General features: G+C 35.7%; 1 protein-coding gene across 2 annotated transcripts in view; it reads left to right on the top strand.

Annotated features, from left to right (window-relative positions):
• ATP6V1A (ATPase H+ transporting V1 subunit A) overlaps positions 1-14,959 on the top strand; it is a 54,127-nt gene that overhangs the window by 22,253 nt on the left and 16,915 nt on the right. For both annotated transcript variants that reach the window (XM_045540249.1, XM_045540251.1), the window contains 6 exons: positions 2,628-2,722; positions 5,859-5,987; positions 8,288-8,502; positions 8,758-8,895; positions 10,449-10,600; positions 14,507-14,669. In XM_045540249.1, the coding sequence (XP_045396205.1) occupies positions 2,638-2,722; positions 5,859-5,987; positions 8,288-8,502; positions 8,758-8,895; positions 10,449-10,600; positions 14,507-14,669 (882 nt within the window). In that variant the 5' untranslated portion in view covers positions 2,628-2,637. The remainder of the gene's footprint in view (positions 1-2,627; positions 2,723-5,858; positions 5,988-8,287; positions 8,503-8,757; positions 8,896-10,448; positions 10,601-14,506; positions 14,670-14,959) is intronic.

The raw sequence follows: 14,959 nt of genomic DNA, 5'->3' as shown, positions 1-14,959 counted from the left end.
TTTACTGTCTCCATAGTTTGCCTATTTTTCTAATTACTCAGTTCTCCCTGTTAGCCTTGTCTAACATCCATTGTTATAGACTAGAGTGAGAAAGTTAACTACGAAAGACTGATTGAAATTTAGTGGGTCTTTATTAGTTGGCCAGCAGCACATTCCCTGGCAGGGAATTTTACTGAGTTTGGAGTGTGGTCTTGAGTATGGGTTTTGTGACAATTTATATATTTTTATCATTGTACTATATGGAACATTAAATATATATACCTTGGGACATCTTAGGCAATAATTTTCAGTTTTAAGGTTATGAGATTATTTAAAGACTCTCTGGTCTTTTTTTTTTTTGAGACAGAGTCTCACTCTGTTGCCCGGGCTAGAGTGCCGTGGCGTCAGCCTAGCTCACAGCAACCTCAAACTCCTGGGTTCAAAGGATCCTCCTGCCTCAGCCTCCCGAGTGGGTGGGACTACAGGCATGCGCCACCATGCCTGGCTAATTTTTTTCTATATATTTTTAGTTGTCCAGCTAATTGCTTTCTATTTTTTTTTTAGTGGAGATGGGGTCTCACTCATGCTCAGGCTGGTCTCGAACTCCTGAGCTCAAACGATCCACCCACCCCGGCCTCCCAGAGTGCTAGGATTACAGGCGTGAGCCACCGCACCAGCCAACTCTCTGGTCTTATTTGATTATTCCTATAGGACTAAGTGAATTAAATCAGAACATCACTGTTAATTACTTAATTGTTACTATCCCCTCCCCAATTCTTTAATATCTTGGCTAATGGATTACAATTCGTGTTTCATGGAATATATGGTGATCCTTTAAAGGCTTTAGAAAGAATTGAGAACACCCCTCACCACTGCCTCAGTTAATCACCAAAGCTCAGGGTTTGGTTTTCTTCTCTCTCTGTGTTCTTTCTATCTGGATTCAACTGTACTTAACTCAGCCTCAAAACTTACTTTCCAAAGCTGAGTGCAGTGGTAGTCACCTGTAGTCCTAGCTATTCAGGAGACTGAGACAGGAGGATCACTTGAGGCTGGACGTTTGAGACCAGCCTGGACAACATACTGAGACCCCATCTGTAAAAAAAAAAGGGGGGGGGAATTTTTTTTTTTTTTAATTAGCCAGGTATGGTGGCATTTGCCTGTAGTCCTGGCTAGGAGGGTGAGGCAAGAGGATCGCTTGAGCCTAGGAGTTCAAAGTTGCAGTGAGTTATTATGACACCAGTGCATTCCAGCTTGGATGACAGAGTGAGACCCTGTCTCTTAAAAACAAAAATAATAATTTTTAAAAATTAATTTAATTCCATTGACATTCAAGCCTTACCTATTTTCAGAGCTTTTTCAGCTTCTCATCCTGTCTGCATTCTGTCCCCCACTTTGATCTATTAGAATAACTGAACACCATTCTCCTCCTAACAGTTCTCCCTCAATCTTAAGTAATTTCTTTTTGCTGTAGGCTGAAGTTCACTTGTTTTCTTGGCATTCAGCTCCAGACCCACAAATTAGAGCTTTTTACCTTTGCATTCTTACTTCACACTGTTGCACAATATAAACCTTTTATACCAGTCAGGCTGGTCTGTTCACTATTCATGAATGTTTTATCTCCATTCTTCTGTTATTGCCCTACCTGGAATGCCTTTGCTACCTTTCCTTTCCTAGTTTATGCAAATTCTACCTCACCTTCAAAATGCCTTCCCTAAATATTCTCATCTTTGAACTTTACATAAGTGTATATTGGTACTTTATCACTTATTGATCTATGAATTTTCCTTTATAGTTTTTTGGGGATGTTTAACTTTTTATATGTGTATGTATTTCATCTCCCTTATTAAATCATCAATAATTATTAAGTTAGACCAGCAGTCAAAAGTAAGCTTTTTACTTTGGGATCTGTCACCAATTTTCTATAAAGTAAGAGGTTGAACTCAATTTCTAAAACCGTTTTGTGTTGTAGACAAAGGAAAAAAGTAAAATCCCTCCCAGGTAATTTTAAAGATAGATAATAAATTAAAACTTCCAAAATGTAAAATGTATAATTTGTTACATTGTGAAAAGTGGTATGGTGAAATATAAAGCAGAGAAGGAGGGAGGATGTTACAATTTTAAATACATGGGCTGAGAAGCCTCATGGAGGAGGTGACAGTTGAGTAAAGACCTGAAAAAGGTATAGAAGCAGATACCTGGGAGAAGAGCACTCCCAGAAGAGGGAACAACTTATACAAAGGCCCTAAAGTAGAATGTGCCTGTGGTTTTGAGAAATGGCAGAGTTCAGTTTGTATTTACAGAATGATTAAGAGCAAGAGTAGTTGGAGAGGAAGTCAGAGATAATTGGGGAGAGGGAGGGTATTGGAGGACTGGATGAGTCACTGGAAAGACTAGATGGTTTTTTATTATACTCTTTGGTCTTTCCTATGAAATACCTTGGGAATTGACTGAATATAGAGATATAATTCAGTTATAATATATAATCAGTGCATCCAGGGATGAGGTAATTTAAATTTTAAGAATTTTATATTATACTTTACTTTGAAGGGTGTAATAACTAAGAATACACCAAAGATGAGAGTTGACCACCTCTATTGGTTCTTTTGCTTTAGAGCTTGTAATCTTAACTTAATTTTTTTTAACTATAGGTAAATTAACATGATGGATTTTTCCAAGCTACCCAAAATACTTGATGAAGATAAAGAAAGCACATTTGGTTATGTGCATGGAGTCTCAGGACCTGGTAAGTAGTTCATAATAATCTCAAGCGTAAGGATTCCCAAGCTGGGCATGGTGGAGCATGCCTGTAGTCCCAGCTACTCGGGAGGCTGAGGCAAGCTTGAGCCCAGATCCTTTGAGCCCAGGAGTTCAAGACTGTGTTACACTATAATCACACCTGTGAATAGCCACTGTGGACAACGTCGCCTCTAAAAAAAAAAAAAAAAGAGTAAGGATTCCTAACTGTGATTAAAATCTTTTCAAAGTATTTTCGGTAGAAATACACAGGTTTCTGTTTACCTACATAAATTCCATTGTCCTTAAAAGATCTTAACAGTGGCTGGAAGACTGAAATCATATCTCTATCATAAGGGCTTATCTAGCATTGATTATCTAAACTTGATAATTACTGAGGTGCTGCTTTGTAATGTCCTTTTTATATTTGTCTGTTATGTAAATGTATAACCAGTGTTCAGAGTTTCACTTATATATCTTACTTTTTTTATTAAATTTGGCGTAAAAAAAATCTGTGAAGTTTATAGCTTAATATGTAATACCTTGCATATAATAGGCATTCAGTAAATATCTATTAATTTGCTTTGAAGTTTAATAATTGTCTTCAGAGCATTTCTCAGCAATATCAACTTTTACCCTTTGCATTTATAAATCTTTTGAGTGGTTATTTCAGGTATCATATAACTAGCTACCTGTGGGAAAGAAGTTTTATGACCTAATACTTATAATGGAAAGCAGTTTTAAACTCTATGTCCATTTTGCCAAAACTTGAAGTACTGCTTTTTAAATAATAAATCTCATTCCAGTATTCATTTTATTATTTAACACTCCCATTGCAATATGTGGTTCGTAGTTTCCCTAAGTAAAGCCTGCTATCCCTAGTGCCATACGAGTTCATTTTTTCTAATGTCTTTTAGTAAACATCATGCTATAGTCTTTTTTTTGTTCGTTTGTTTGTTTGTTTGTTTTGTTTTTGAGACAGAGTCTCACTCTGTCAGCCAGGCTAGAGTGCTGTGTCATTATCAGCCTAGCTCACAGCAACCTCAAACTCCTGAGCTCAAGTGATTCTCCTGCCTCAGCTTACCAAGTAGCTGGGACTATAGGCGTGCACCATCACACCTGGCTAATATAGGCTTTTTCTTGTTCTAATTACAGCGGAGGTGATAACACTTTTTTGTGTGTTTATGTAAATGAAATTTGTCAGTCATTGTTCCTCTTTTTTCTCTTCAAGAACTTGGTATTTGAGCTTAAATTGACTGACAAGTAATTTAAAAATTACACATTTCACTATTTTCAACCTCTTTTGCCATATAGAGAAACAGTTATCCCCTCAATGATTATACTGGTCTTTAAGACAAACAGGCTAGACCCAACAACGTTTAGAGAAAAGGCAAAAGAACAAAGGTTTAGGTAAAAGTATTCTGCGAAAATATGTAGTAAACTGCTCCTGGAAGAAAGTTTTAATTCTTAAGTACTTAGATAGTAGAGAAATGGCATTCTTTTTGGCTTATGAAATGTGATTTTTAAAATTTCACAATTTCTGGTATTTTCAGTGCATCTTATTCTTAAATAGTAGGTGTAGAGGTAAATATGGAATGAATAAATCTTCATTGTTCTAACACCAATTAATTAAATATTAATACTTTAACAGTTTCAACTGAAATATTGCCCATTACATAGTTCTAATCAGTTGTATCAGAAAGCTAAATATTAAAAATGGATTTATTCTTATACATATCTAAAAATGTGCTGACCTTCCCTCCCTGCTGGAAAAGTAATTTTTTTTTTTTTTTGAGACAGAGTCTCGCTTTGTTGCCCGGGCTAGAGTGAGTGCCGTGGCGTCAGCCTAACTCACAGCAACCTCAAACTCCTGGGCTTAAGCGATCCTCCTGCCTCAGCCTCCCGAGTAGCTGGGACTACAGACATGCGCCATCATGCCTGGCTAATTTTTTCTATATATATATTTTAGTTGGCCAGATAATTTCTTTCTAATTTTAGTAGAGACGGGGTCTCGCTCTTGCTCAGGCTGGTCTCGAACTCCTGAGCTCAAGCGATCCACCCGCCTCAGCCTCCCAGAGTGCTAGGATTATAGGCGTGAGCCACCTCGCCCCGCCCGGAAAAGTAATTTTTGCTTACTTGACAACATGGTCCAAAATAATAAGTTCAGAGGCTGGGCGTGGTGGCTCTTGCCTGTAATCCTAGCACTCTGGGAGGCCAAGGTGGGAGAATCTCTTGAGGTCAGGAGTTCGAGACCATACTGAGCAGGAGCGAGACCCCATCTCTACTAAAAATAAAAAAATTAATTGAGTGTCATGGCATGCATCTGTAGTCCCAGCTACTTGGGAGGCTGAAGCAGGAGGATCACTTGAGTCCAGGAGTTTCAGTTTGAGGTTGCTATGAGAGAGGCTGACACCACAGCACTGAACTCAGGGCAACAGAGTGAGACTCTGTCTCAAAAAAAAAAAAAAGTTCACATTCTTGTTCAGAGCTTATAAGAAATAGGGGTTCTTACTCAGGACTTTACCAGTGGTGGTAACCGATTATAAACATCCTAAGGTCTATGAAAAAAATTTGTAGATGCTTATGTGAGTTTTTCTAGGTAGAACTACCATTAGTTCTTCAAAAGGGTCCATGTCCCAGAAGAGTTTTATAAATTATTGGAAAGTAAAGATGTTACTTTAGCTATTATCTCTCAAGGGAAATGGTGACAGCACAGCAAGCTAATAATTGTGTCGTTTTCTATCATACTACTAGCTGAAGCTCTTATTCCAATTTTTAGTTTTAAAGTTTTTTATTGTTCCAAAAACCTTCATACCATGTATTTATTACAGCAACCCCCCAGAACATGCCTCAATGCTACGAGGTAAGAGTTTGCCATATAGAACAAACATTTGAAAAATAGTTTTCATGTATACTATATAAATAATCTTTAGCCTAACAGATTTATTTTGTTTACCTCTTTTTATCATCTACTAAAAATACATCTTTATGTGAAACTATAAGTATATTCCCTAGTAGGTTTTTTTATGTTTCTTGTGAGTATATGAGAGAGGCATATTACTGGGTTTATTGGCTATTTTAATTATCTAACTATTCACAGAGCACGCAAGTCTTAAGTTATCAAAACAGTCTTTTGTTCCTTTCAGTGGTTACAGCCTGTGACATGGCAGGCGCAGCCATGTATGAGCTGGTGAGAGTGGGCCACAGCGAGTTGGTTGGAGAGATTATTCGATTGGAAGGTGATATGGCCACTATTCAGGTGTATGAAGAAACATGTATCCTTTTTTGGTTCAGTTTCATGCCGCTTTCTATATGTCAGAATTTAAGGATTTAAGCCAAAGGTGGAAGCAGTGACAACCAATGCTATTATAAGCATGAAATGCTGGTGTTGTGAAGAAACCTGGTTTATAGAGCAGTATACTAAAGAAAGGGAGAAAAGTACTAGGAATTAGTACTCTTATTTTAAGAAGTTAGTATTTTCAGAACTTTCATTGGTCTTACTGTTTAAGTAGTTCACAAACTTTAGGGGGAAGCAATTGGAATTTTTCTTCAAAGGGCTACATATTATAGAAGAAAACATGAGCTACATAACAATATTGATTTGTTGTGTGATTAAAATTCTCCAATGATTTTGCTTTAAAATAGCAAATCCATAAATAAATCAAGTCACCACCCTTTATTTTTATTCTGATTAATAATACTGAATGACATGTTACATTATAGCTTTAGCACTAGGAAATCTTTCCTATTTGGTTATCATAATTTTGGCTTTTAAACATAGTATTTATTTTCAATTTTCTATGAAAAATAAATAAAGGATTAAGCCTTGTGAAGAGGAATCACTTTTTTTAGGGGCTCATGTATAAAATATCTTTTACTTAGATTGATTCTCAAGATTGCCATTGATTCTTTGGGTATTTAATCAAGATTTATTTGGTACAACTTTTTTGCCATTCTTTTAATAAAACATATGCTTGCAGGTAACTAGTCTCTCTGTAGGTGAACTGTTTGCTAATTTAAAGCAAAATCATCGGAAACAATTTAAATAAAATTGTAGTCTTTGTAGCTATGAAATCATGACTAATCAAAAAGATTTTTTTCTGTTGTTATCTTTACCTTTTATTTAATCTTTTACATGGTTTAAAGATTTAAAATAAATGAAAATGTATATAGTGATAACCTTCTCTACTTGTGTCATCTTGTATCTGACCAGTTATTAAAATACACATGTGCACCTCCACTTTTATCACTTCCTTTTATTGTGTAACCTTCCAGGTTCTTTAATTTACATATATGAACAAATACAAATATGTATTTTTCCTTCCCTTTTTACAGGATAGCATATTATATGCATTGTTCTGCATCTCTTTACACTTAAAAATATATACATTATAGAAGGTGGATAGATATGTGATAAATATGGTAAATGTTAATGGTAGAATCTAGATAGTAGAGATGAGGAATCCACTATAAAATTGTTTGAACTTTATTATAGTCTTGAAAATTGTCATAATCAAATACTGGAAATGAAAATGCATATTTATTTATCAATCCCTTAATGATAGAAATTTTGGTTGTTTCTAGTCTTCTGATGTTATAAACAGTGCTACAGTGTAACTACAGTGTGAATTCATAGAAGTTGGATTCCTAGGTCAAGGCTTATCCATTTTTAATTTTGATAAATATTGCTAAATTACTCTTATTAAAAGTTTTACTGATTTTACTCTTATCTACACATATATGAGAACAAAATGGATTCAGTATGGTTTTATTCTTTTCCTTTTGAAAATAAATTACTTAATGCTTAAGATTTTAAGTTTTTGTCCAGGTACTAATACTATTTTTAGAGGACTGATATTCCTCAGTAGTAGATTTGAACAGTGTATTAATGAGAGCATTTTGCTTCTATTTTTTAACCCTGTGGTTCCCAAACTGTGTGGTGAGGCACTCTGGGCAGCTGCAGCAAACTCATATGGTACCCAGGATGTTTTAAATTTTTGAGATTTAAACAGGAATGTTACATAGCTTGTCAGATACCATATGAACTAGTAGCTTGAGATAATAAACTGTTTCATTATTTTGCTGCATTATATTTTTGTCAATAATGTCATATCTTTGCAAAGCTGAGGTTTTGGCAGTTGCCAAGCTAAAAAGCAAGTGGCATATGAAAATCAATAGGGAACAGGTTTCCAATGTGATTGCAGGGTTAGAAAATTGCACAGTACCCAACAGGCACATGCATCCCATTCATAAGAATTATGGTTATTTAGGACTGAAATTGATCTTTTTTTTCAACTTAGACATATTATTTTTTCAAATTACTACTCAGTTGTTAGTACTTACATATGTATTAAGTTGTTTGGACATAACTATTTAATAAATGGAATTGTTAGATATATCTTTTGTCTTGGGACACTGAAAAAATTACTGAAACGCTAAGGATGCTGTGAACAGGGAAAGTTTGGAAACCCCTATTTTAGCTTTTTGAATATCATTTCCCTATGAAACTGTGATATTTCCTTTTGATAGTACCTTTAAACTTTCAGAATGAGTTTTCCTCAGCTACTGTTTTTAGCTGGTGTGTCTGTTGGAGATCCTGTACTTCGCACTGGTAAACCCCTCTCGGTGGAGCTTGGTCCTGGCATTATGGGAGCCATTTTTGATGGTATTCAAAGACCTTTGTCGGATATCAGCAGTCAGACCCAAAGCATCTACATCCCCAGAGGAGTAAATGTGTCTGCTCTTAGCCGAGATATCAAATGGGATTTTACACCTTCCAAAAACCTACGGGTATGTCCGTGTAACCAAGAATTTCTGAAGTTGGTGAAAGAATGTGAAATGAATGTTTGGTGAACTTTTGTACTCTTTAGTCCAAATGAAAATATACTACAGAAGCATAGTTTAAATTTTTCGTTAAATCTACTAGTAGGATTATAGAACTAATATATTATATTGATAAATGAGGCAGAAAATTTAAATTATAGCAGAAGTGAGTCTACTTGATGTTTATTTGAACATTAAACAGCAAATACTTTTGTTCTGTAGGTTGGTAGTCATATCACTGGTGGAGATATTTATGGAATTGTCAATGAGAATTCACTCATCAAACACAAAATCATGTTGCCCCCACGAAATAGAGGAACTGTGACTTACATTGCTCCACCTGGAAATTATGATACCTCTGTAAGTATCATTTAAATTTTATCCTGCAGAGAGGCCCTGTTTATATATGATAGTCACCCAGTTTTACTGCCCTAAATAGTTAAAGAATTGATATTTAATATATAGGTTTTGAGTAACTCCTATAATTTTCTTAACGTTTTTTTTTGTTTTTAATTTGGACTTGGGAATACGAAGAGTGGAACATGTTTCTTTTTTCAACCTTCATAATTGATGCTACATTTCTTTAAAGCCCTGATTCTTTAATAATTCCATAATGGATTATGTGAATTCTTACTTTGGGTAAAACATTTAAAACATAATCCTTTAATGTATTTATAGTCACATAATATCAAATATAGTAGACCCATAATAGTCTTTATGGGTAGGAAGATCACTTTATTGAGAAGATCATTGTAGCATATAATTTTCTCCCAATAAAATGTGATGAGAGGCCGGGCACGGTGGCTCACGCCTGTAATCCTAGCACTCTGGGAGGCCAAGGCGGGTGGATTGCTCGAGGTCAGGAGTTCAAGACCAGCCTGAGCAAGAACGAGACCCCGTCTCTACTAAAAAAAAAAAAAAATAGAAAGAAATTATATGGCCAACTAAAAATCTATATAAAAAAAAAATTAGCTGGGCATAGTGGCGCATGCCTGTAGTCCCAGCTACTCAGGAGGCTGAAGCAGTAGGATCCCTTAAGCCGAGGAGTCTGAGGTTGCTGTGAGCTAGGCTGATGCCACGGCACTCATTCTAGCCCAGGCAACAAAGCGAGACTATGTCTCAAAAAAAAAAAACAAAAATGTGATGAGAGAAAACACTTTTTTAATCATTTCACAAGAATAAGGCTATGCTCTATAACAAATAGGAGAACAAGAGTTGAGGTAAGATTGGAATTCTAGGCATTCAGCTAGACTCATTCACTAGCTTAGAGACTCACTCAACCCAAATGGAGGAACTAAAGCAGACAATTCAAATTCATGTATCAACAAAATTACAGATTTCTTTTGGGCCATGGACTTTGGCATTTGTGAATACTTGAAACCATCTCAGCGTTCACAGGTGTTAGCGTATTACTGATTACCTTTTTTCTTTTATAAATATTTAACTTAAATACTTAAAAATATTCAACTTTAAACATTTTAGGGTTCTTAACAGATAGGTGTTTTTTATTAAAGCAGTATAAGATCATTATAAGTAAACAAAATAGAGAATGGAAAGTAAATTTTGAAAGCTTTCACTTCTCCCCTCTCCAAGTCTCAGGAATATCTTGTATATCTTTTAAGACTTCTCCCCTATGCATTTACATATAATTTATTTAGCTATTCCTTTAATGGTATTGATGTACTGCTTTATAAAAACTTAGACTTTTTTTTAATCATTAAAAAAGTAATAAATGTACCTGGTTAAAAAAAATAATTAGGACTATATATAAGGATTTATAATAAAAAGTGTAAATCTCCTTTCTCACATGTACTACCTTCCTACCCCCAAGAGGAATCTGAGGTTACTTTGACTTTGGAGAAAGAACCATTCACAAATTTCACTGTACTTGAAATTTGACTGTATTTTTATAGGATGTTGTCTTGGAACTTGAATTTGAAGGTGTAAAGGAGAAGTTCAGCATGGTCCAAGTGTGGCCTGTACGTCAAGTGCGGCCTGTCACCGAGAAGCTGCCAGCCAATCATCCTCTGTTGACTGGCCAGAGAGTCCTCGATGCCCTTTTCCCGTAAGTTTGAGATGTGTCTCACAGTTTTCCTTTAGAGTTATTATATGTGCTTATCTTTTCATTATCTTTGTAGATAAAGGTTCTGTGTGTTTAATGCTGTAACAAATTTTATCTAGAGTAATAATGGTCAATTTAGTTAAATATATTTATTGCCATTACTTAAAGTAAAACCATTGAAGATTTATTTTTTTCACAGTTGTAAACAGAAAACATTATTTCTAAAACTTTCTGAAAAAATAAAAGTTTCAGAAGAAAATCTGTACCAATACAACTGTCTTTCTTAAGTTATCCTAGAATAAGTAGATTGGTGTCACTATAAATTGATGACTCCTAAGATCAACTTGGCTCTCTATGCTGCCCAGCAAACCTTCTTAATTTGTAGTCTGTTCTTTTCCATTTTCTTCAACTGCTTAAAAACCTTCTCCTTTTTCTTTAAATCTCAGATTTGACCACATCCTGATTTACTTTCAACAAATAACTTCATCATTTAATTCACAGAAAAAACTGAAGTGGTGAGGTGGGAACTCTAAACCTCGGACCACTAAACCCATACATATGCCACTCTTAATGCAATCAATCTCTTGCTTTTCAAACTTGTTATCTGAGTTCTATTACTCTTTCATTAAGATCTCCATCTTTTGACTCTTCTTTCTTAGTATTCATCATCTCCTGTTTCCGTATTCTTCACTATCCAGCTTAAACTCCATACTGTATCATTCTTATGAATATTTGCCAGTATAACAAATTTTCTTGTTCTTATGTGTTCTATCACACTACCTGGCAAAATTCCAACTATGAATCAGTCCAACTGTCTCCTTTTCCCATGTCTGCACACAGGCTGCTGAGAAAATCAAATAATCAGTGCAAAGTAGTATCTAACCTCACTATGGTACAGCAGTCCTGCATTTTCCTAGTTATCATTTTCTCTGATTCTCAGTAGTTATTTCAGACTGCTCCACTTGTCTCAGATCTTCAACTCTACCTTTCCTTCCTCTTTCTTGTCAACAAATGATCATGCTAGATCCTTCACAGAAAAATTAGAGGCCATGAGATTTAGAACTGTTTAAAAAATTTCCTGCGACCATACTCACTTAGCATACATTCCCTTCTTCCTTTCCTCTTTCTGGAGCTCATCCCACCTCATGTCTCTTCATGGACCTCCTTCTATTATTATCTTCTGTCTCTCATCTAGTAGAGGGAAAAAAAGCCTGCCCTCTACCCTTTTTCCCTTTCTACTTAACCACTCACTACCTTTCTCTTTATCTTTACAGCCAAACCTCTTGAAAGAATAAATTCTTTGTCTTCACTTTTCCTATTCTTAATTCACTGTACTCTGCCCTTGGCTGTAACACACCCTTAACTACTTTCATTAATTTTATCAGTCACTCCCATAGTGAAAAATTGAAGAAATGTTTTAGTATTTTTTTTAATCCCTATAGCTTTGAATGTTGCTTTTTAATTCTTCCTTTAAACACCCTCTTTCTTTGTTCTTCCTACTAGCGTCTGTCTACAAATTGGCGCCTCCATTGCAGGAAGCTTCATCGCAGGCTTCTTCCCCCTTAGGGTTCTTCCCTCTTCTAAGACCTCTTCTCTCTTCATTCTGTATATTACACTCTCTGTGGATGACTTCATCACTCTCCTGACTTAAATATTTGTCTGTGTATGACTTGTACATTTGTATCTTCATCCCAGATTTCCCGAGCTCCAGACTCATATCTACTGCTGATTATACCTCTACTTCTGAATGTCCTACAAGTGCCTCAAAGTCTGTTCAAAACTAAAATCATCATTTTAATCACCACTCTATTCCTTGAAACTTGCTCATTTTTCTTGGTTGCCCCTCTCCACAATCGTCATTATCATCTATCCAGTGGATGCATAATCTAAAATCTGTGACTTCTCTCAAGGATTGTTCTTACCCTCCCACATCTAATTGTTCAACAAGTGCTTTTACTCTGTTCTCTAAATGTCTTTTATTTACATGTTTATTCCCTATTCCAGATCCTAATTAAGACTCTCCCCCTAATTCCTGCAATAATCACATTTAAACAGACTTCTGTCTTCAGTCTGGTTTTATTTCTAAGTGGTCCATACTACATAGTGGTCCATCTAAAACATGTATCTGATCCTGTACTGTTTTGTTTGAAACTGTTAAAGTGCTCTTCTTTGCTCTTGAAACAAGTACACAATTTTAAACTCCTCACAAAGCCATTTATGATTTGGCCATTGCTTACTTTCCAGTATTGTCTTAGCTATAATACTTAACTGCCGAACTACTTCCCTATACATCATCTTCTAGGCATATTGTAGGACCTTTAATTTCTCAAGCAGTAGCCTCTTTTATCCCTGGCCTTTGGGCATGCTGTTCCATCTGCTTGGAATGTTATTGCCCTTCATTTGGCTAATTTCTGTTTTCTTTCAGGTTTTATCTACTTTCAGGAGGAATTTCCTAACCCCACTCCAATCCCGTGTCAGGCTTTGCACTCCTTCCTTTGTACTCCACAGCACCCTGGATGTTCTCTGTGATAGCACTTTTCACACAGGATTGCTAAATTTGTAAGCATTCCAGTCCCACCTCTACCCTAGGTTAAAAGTGATTTGACAGAGGTATATAGAGTCATAGGAGAAATGTGACACACTTTCTTAGTCTTTCAAAGGTTTGGAGAAGAAAAAATTTTAATATATTAGTGTTTTTTTTTTTTTTTGAGACAGAGTCTCACTCTGTTGCCCGGGCCAGAGTGCCGTGGCGTCAGCCTAGCTCACAGCAACCTCAGACTCCTGGGCTCAAGCAATCCTCTTGCCTCAGCCTCCCGAGTAGCTGGGACTACAGGCATGCGCCACCATGCCCAGCTAATTTTTCTATATATATTTTTTTAGCTGTCCATATAATTTCTTTCTATTTTTAGTAGAGATGGGGTCTCGCTCTTGCTCAGGCTGGTCTCGAACTCCTGAGCTCAAACAATCCACCTGCCTCGGCCTCCCAGAGTGGTAGGATTATAGGCGTGAGCCACCGCACCCGGCCTATATATTAGTTTTACCTTGAGAAAAGTCTGTTGGTGTGATTAAAGATGCAATGTTTCTGTGAATTTTTATGATAAAAATACAATATTACAAAGAAGTTTCCCTTAGCATTACATCCCATTTCTCCTGCCTAGAGTCTTCCCCACCGTACACACTCAATGTGAACACACACACACTCACAAAGCAACATCCGCTTTCCTCTTCCCCCACAAGGGTATTAGGGAAAGTTTGTTAGTGGCTGCTAAGTGATCCTATAATTACCACTTGACTCTCCAGTTTACACTACTGTATTTGAGCTTGGTGAGTATAGAAACATTGCTATCTTATTTACTGTTTGTTGTCTCTCCGGCTACTCCAAGGACAGTTTTTAGTACTTAGGAGGTACTCAGTAAGTAGTTGTTGAATGGATAAAGGGGGGATTGACTTAGCACCTTAAACAAAAACCTCTTTGATCATTAAACTTCATAGAAGGATATGAATTTCTTAGATCTTATTTTTGCCTCTGGAGCCAGCTTTTAAGTTATTTATATTTTTCTTTTAACTTTAATTTCTGTATTTTCATGAATTTATGTGTTAAGAATGTCATTAGTACTGTTTTATTTACCTTATTCCCATATCCCTTATTCCCTCTTCAACTTATAGGATGTACTTTGACTTTTTAGCTGTTGAAGATGATAATAATGATTAAGGATAATAAAACATACACTATTATAGGTACAAACTGGGGGAACAATTATTATATCTATATATTTTTATATATGTATGTACAAATAAAAATATTTCAGAGTGATTTCTTTCTTTAATTTGTATTTTTGTGTAACTTAGCTACTTTATTTATTTTAATAATATGAATAAAGTAATCCACACTTTATTTTCTTTGTCTAGGTGTGTACAGGGAGGAACTACTGCTATCCCTGGGGCTTTTGGCTGTGGAAAGACAGTGATATCGCAGTCTCTATCCAAGTATTCCAACAGTGATGTAATCATCTATGTAGGATGTGGTGAAAGAGGAAATGAGATGTCTGAAGTTCTCCGGGACTTCCCAGAGGTCTGTATATATAAAGCTTCCAATAATATTCTAAAGAAAATACCACTGATCAATGTTCATTGGCAGTTAATAAAGCTTTGTATTGGGTCTGGAGCAATGCTCTCATTCACTGAGGATCTTTTTAAGGAATTTTAAAATTATACTTGTGATTAAATTCATATATTCAAGGATGAGAATTTGAATTATTCAAAGTCAAACACTAGAAAGTTTCTCTTTGTGGTCTGTTGGTTTTCACTTATTGAGAGAAGTAAAATAGACAAAACATTATAGATGTGAACTTTATATGGGCT

Source organism: Lemur catta, chromosome 1 (assembly GCF_020740605.2).
Source record: "Lemur catta isolate mLemCat1 chromosome 1, mLemCat1.pri, whole genome shotgun sequence".
NCBI lineage: Eukaryota > Metazoa > Chordata > Mammalia > Primates > Lemuridae > Lemur > Lemur catta.
The sequence above is the reverse complement of the archived record's forward strand: the minus strand, read 5'-3'. Positions and strand labels throughout refer to the sequence as shown.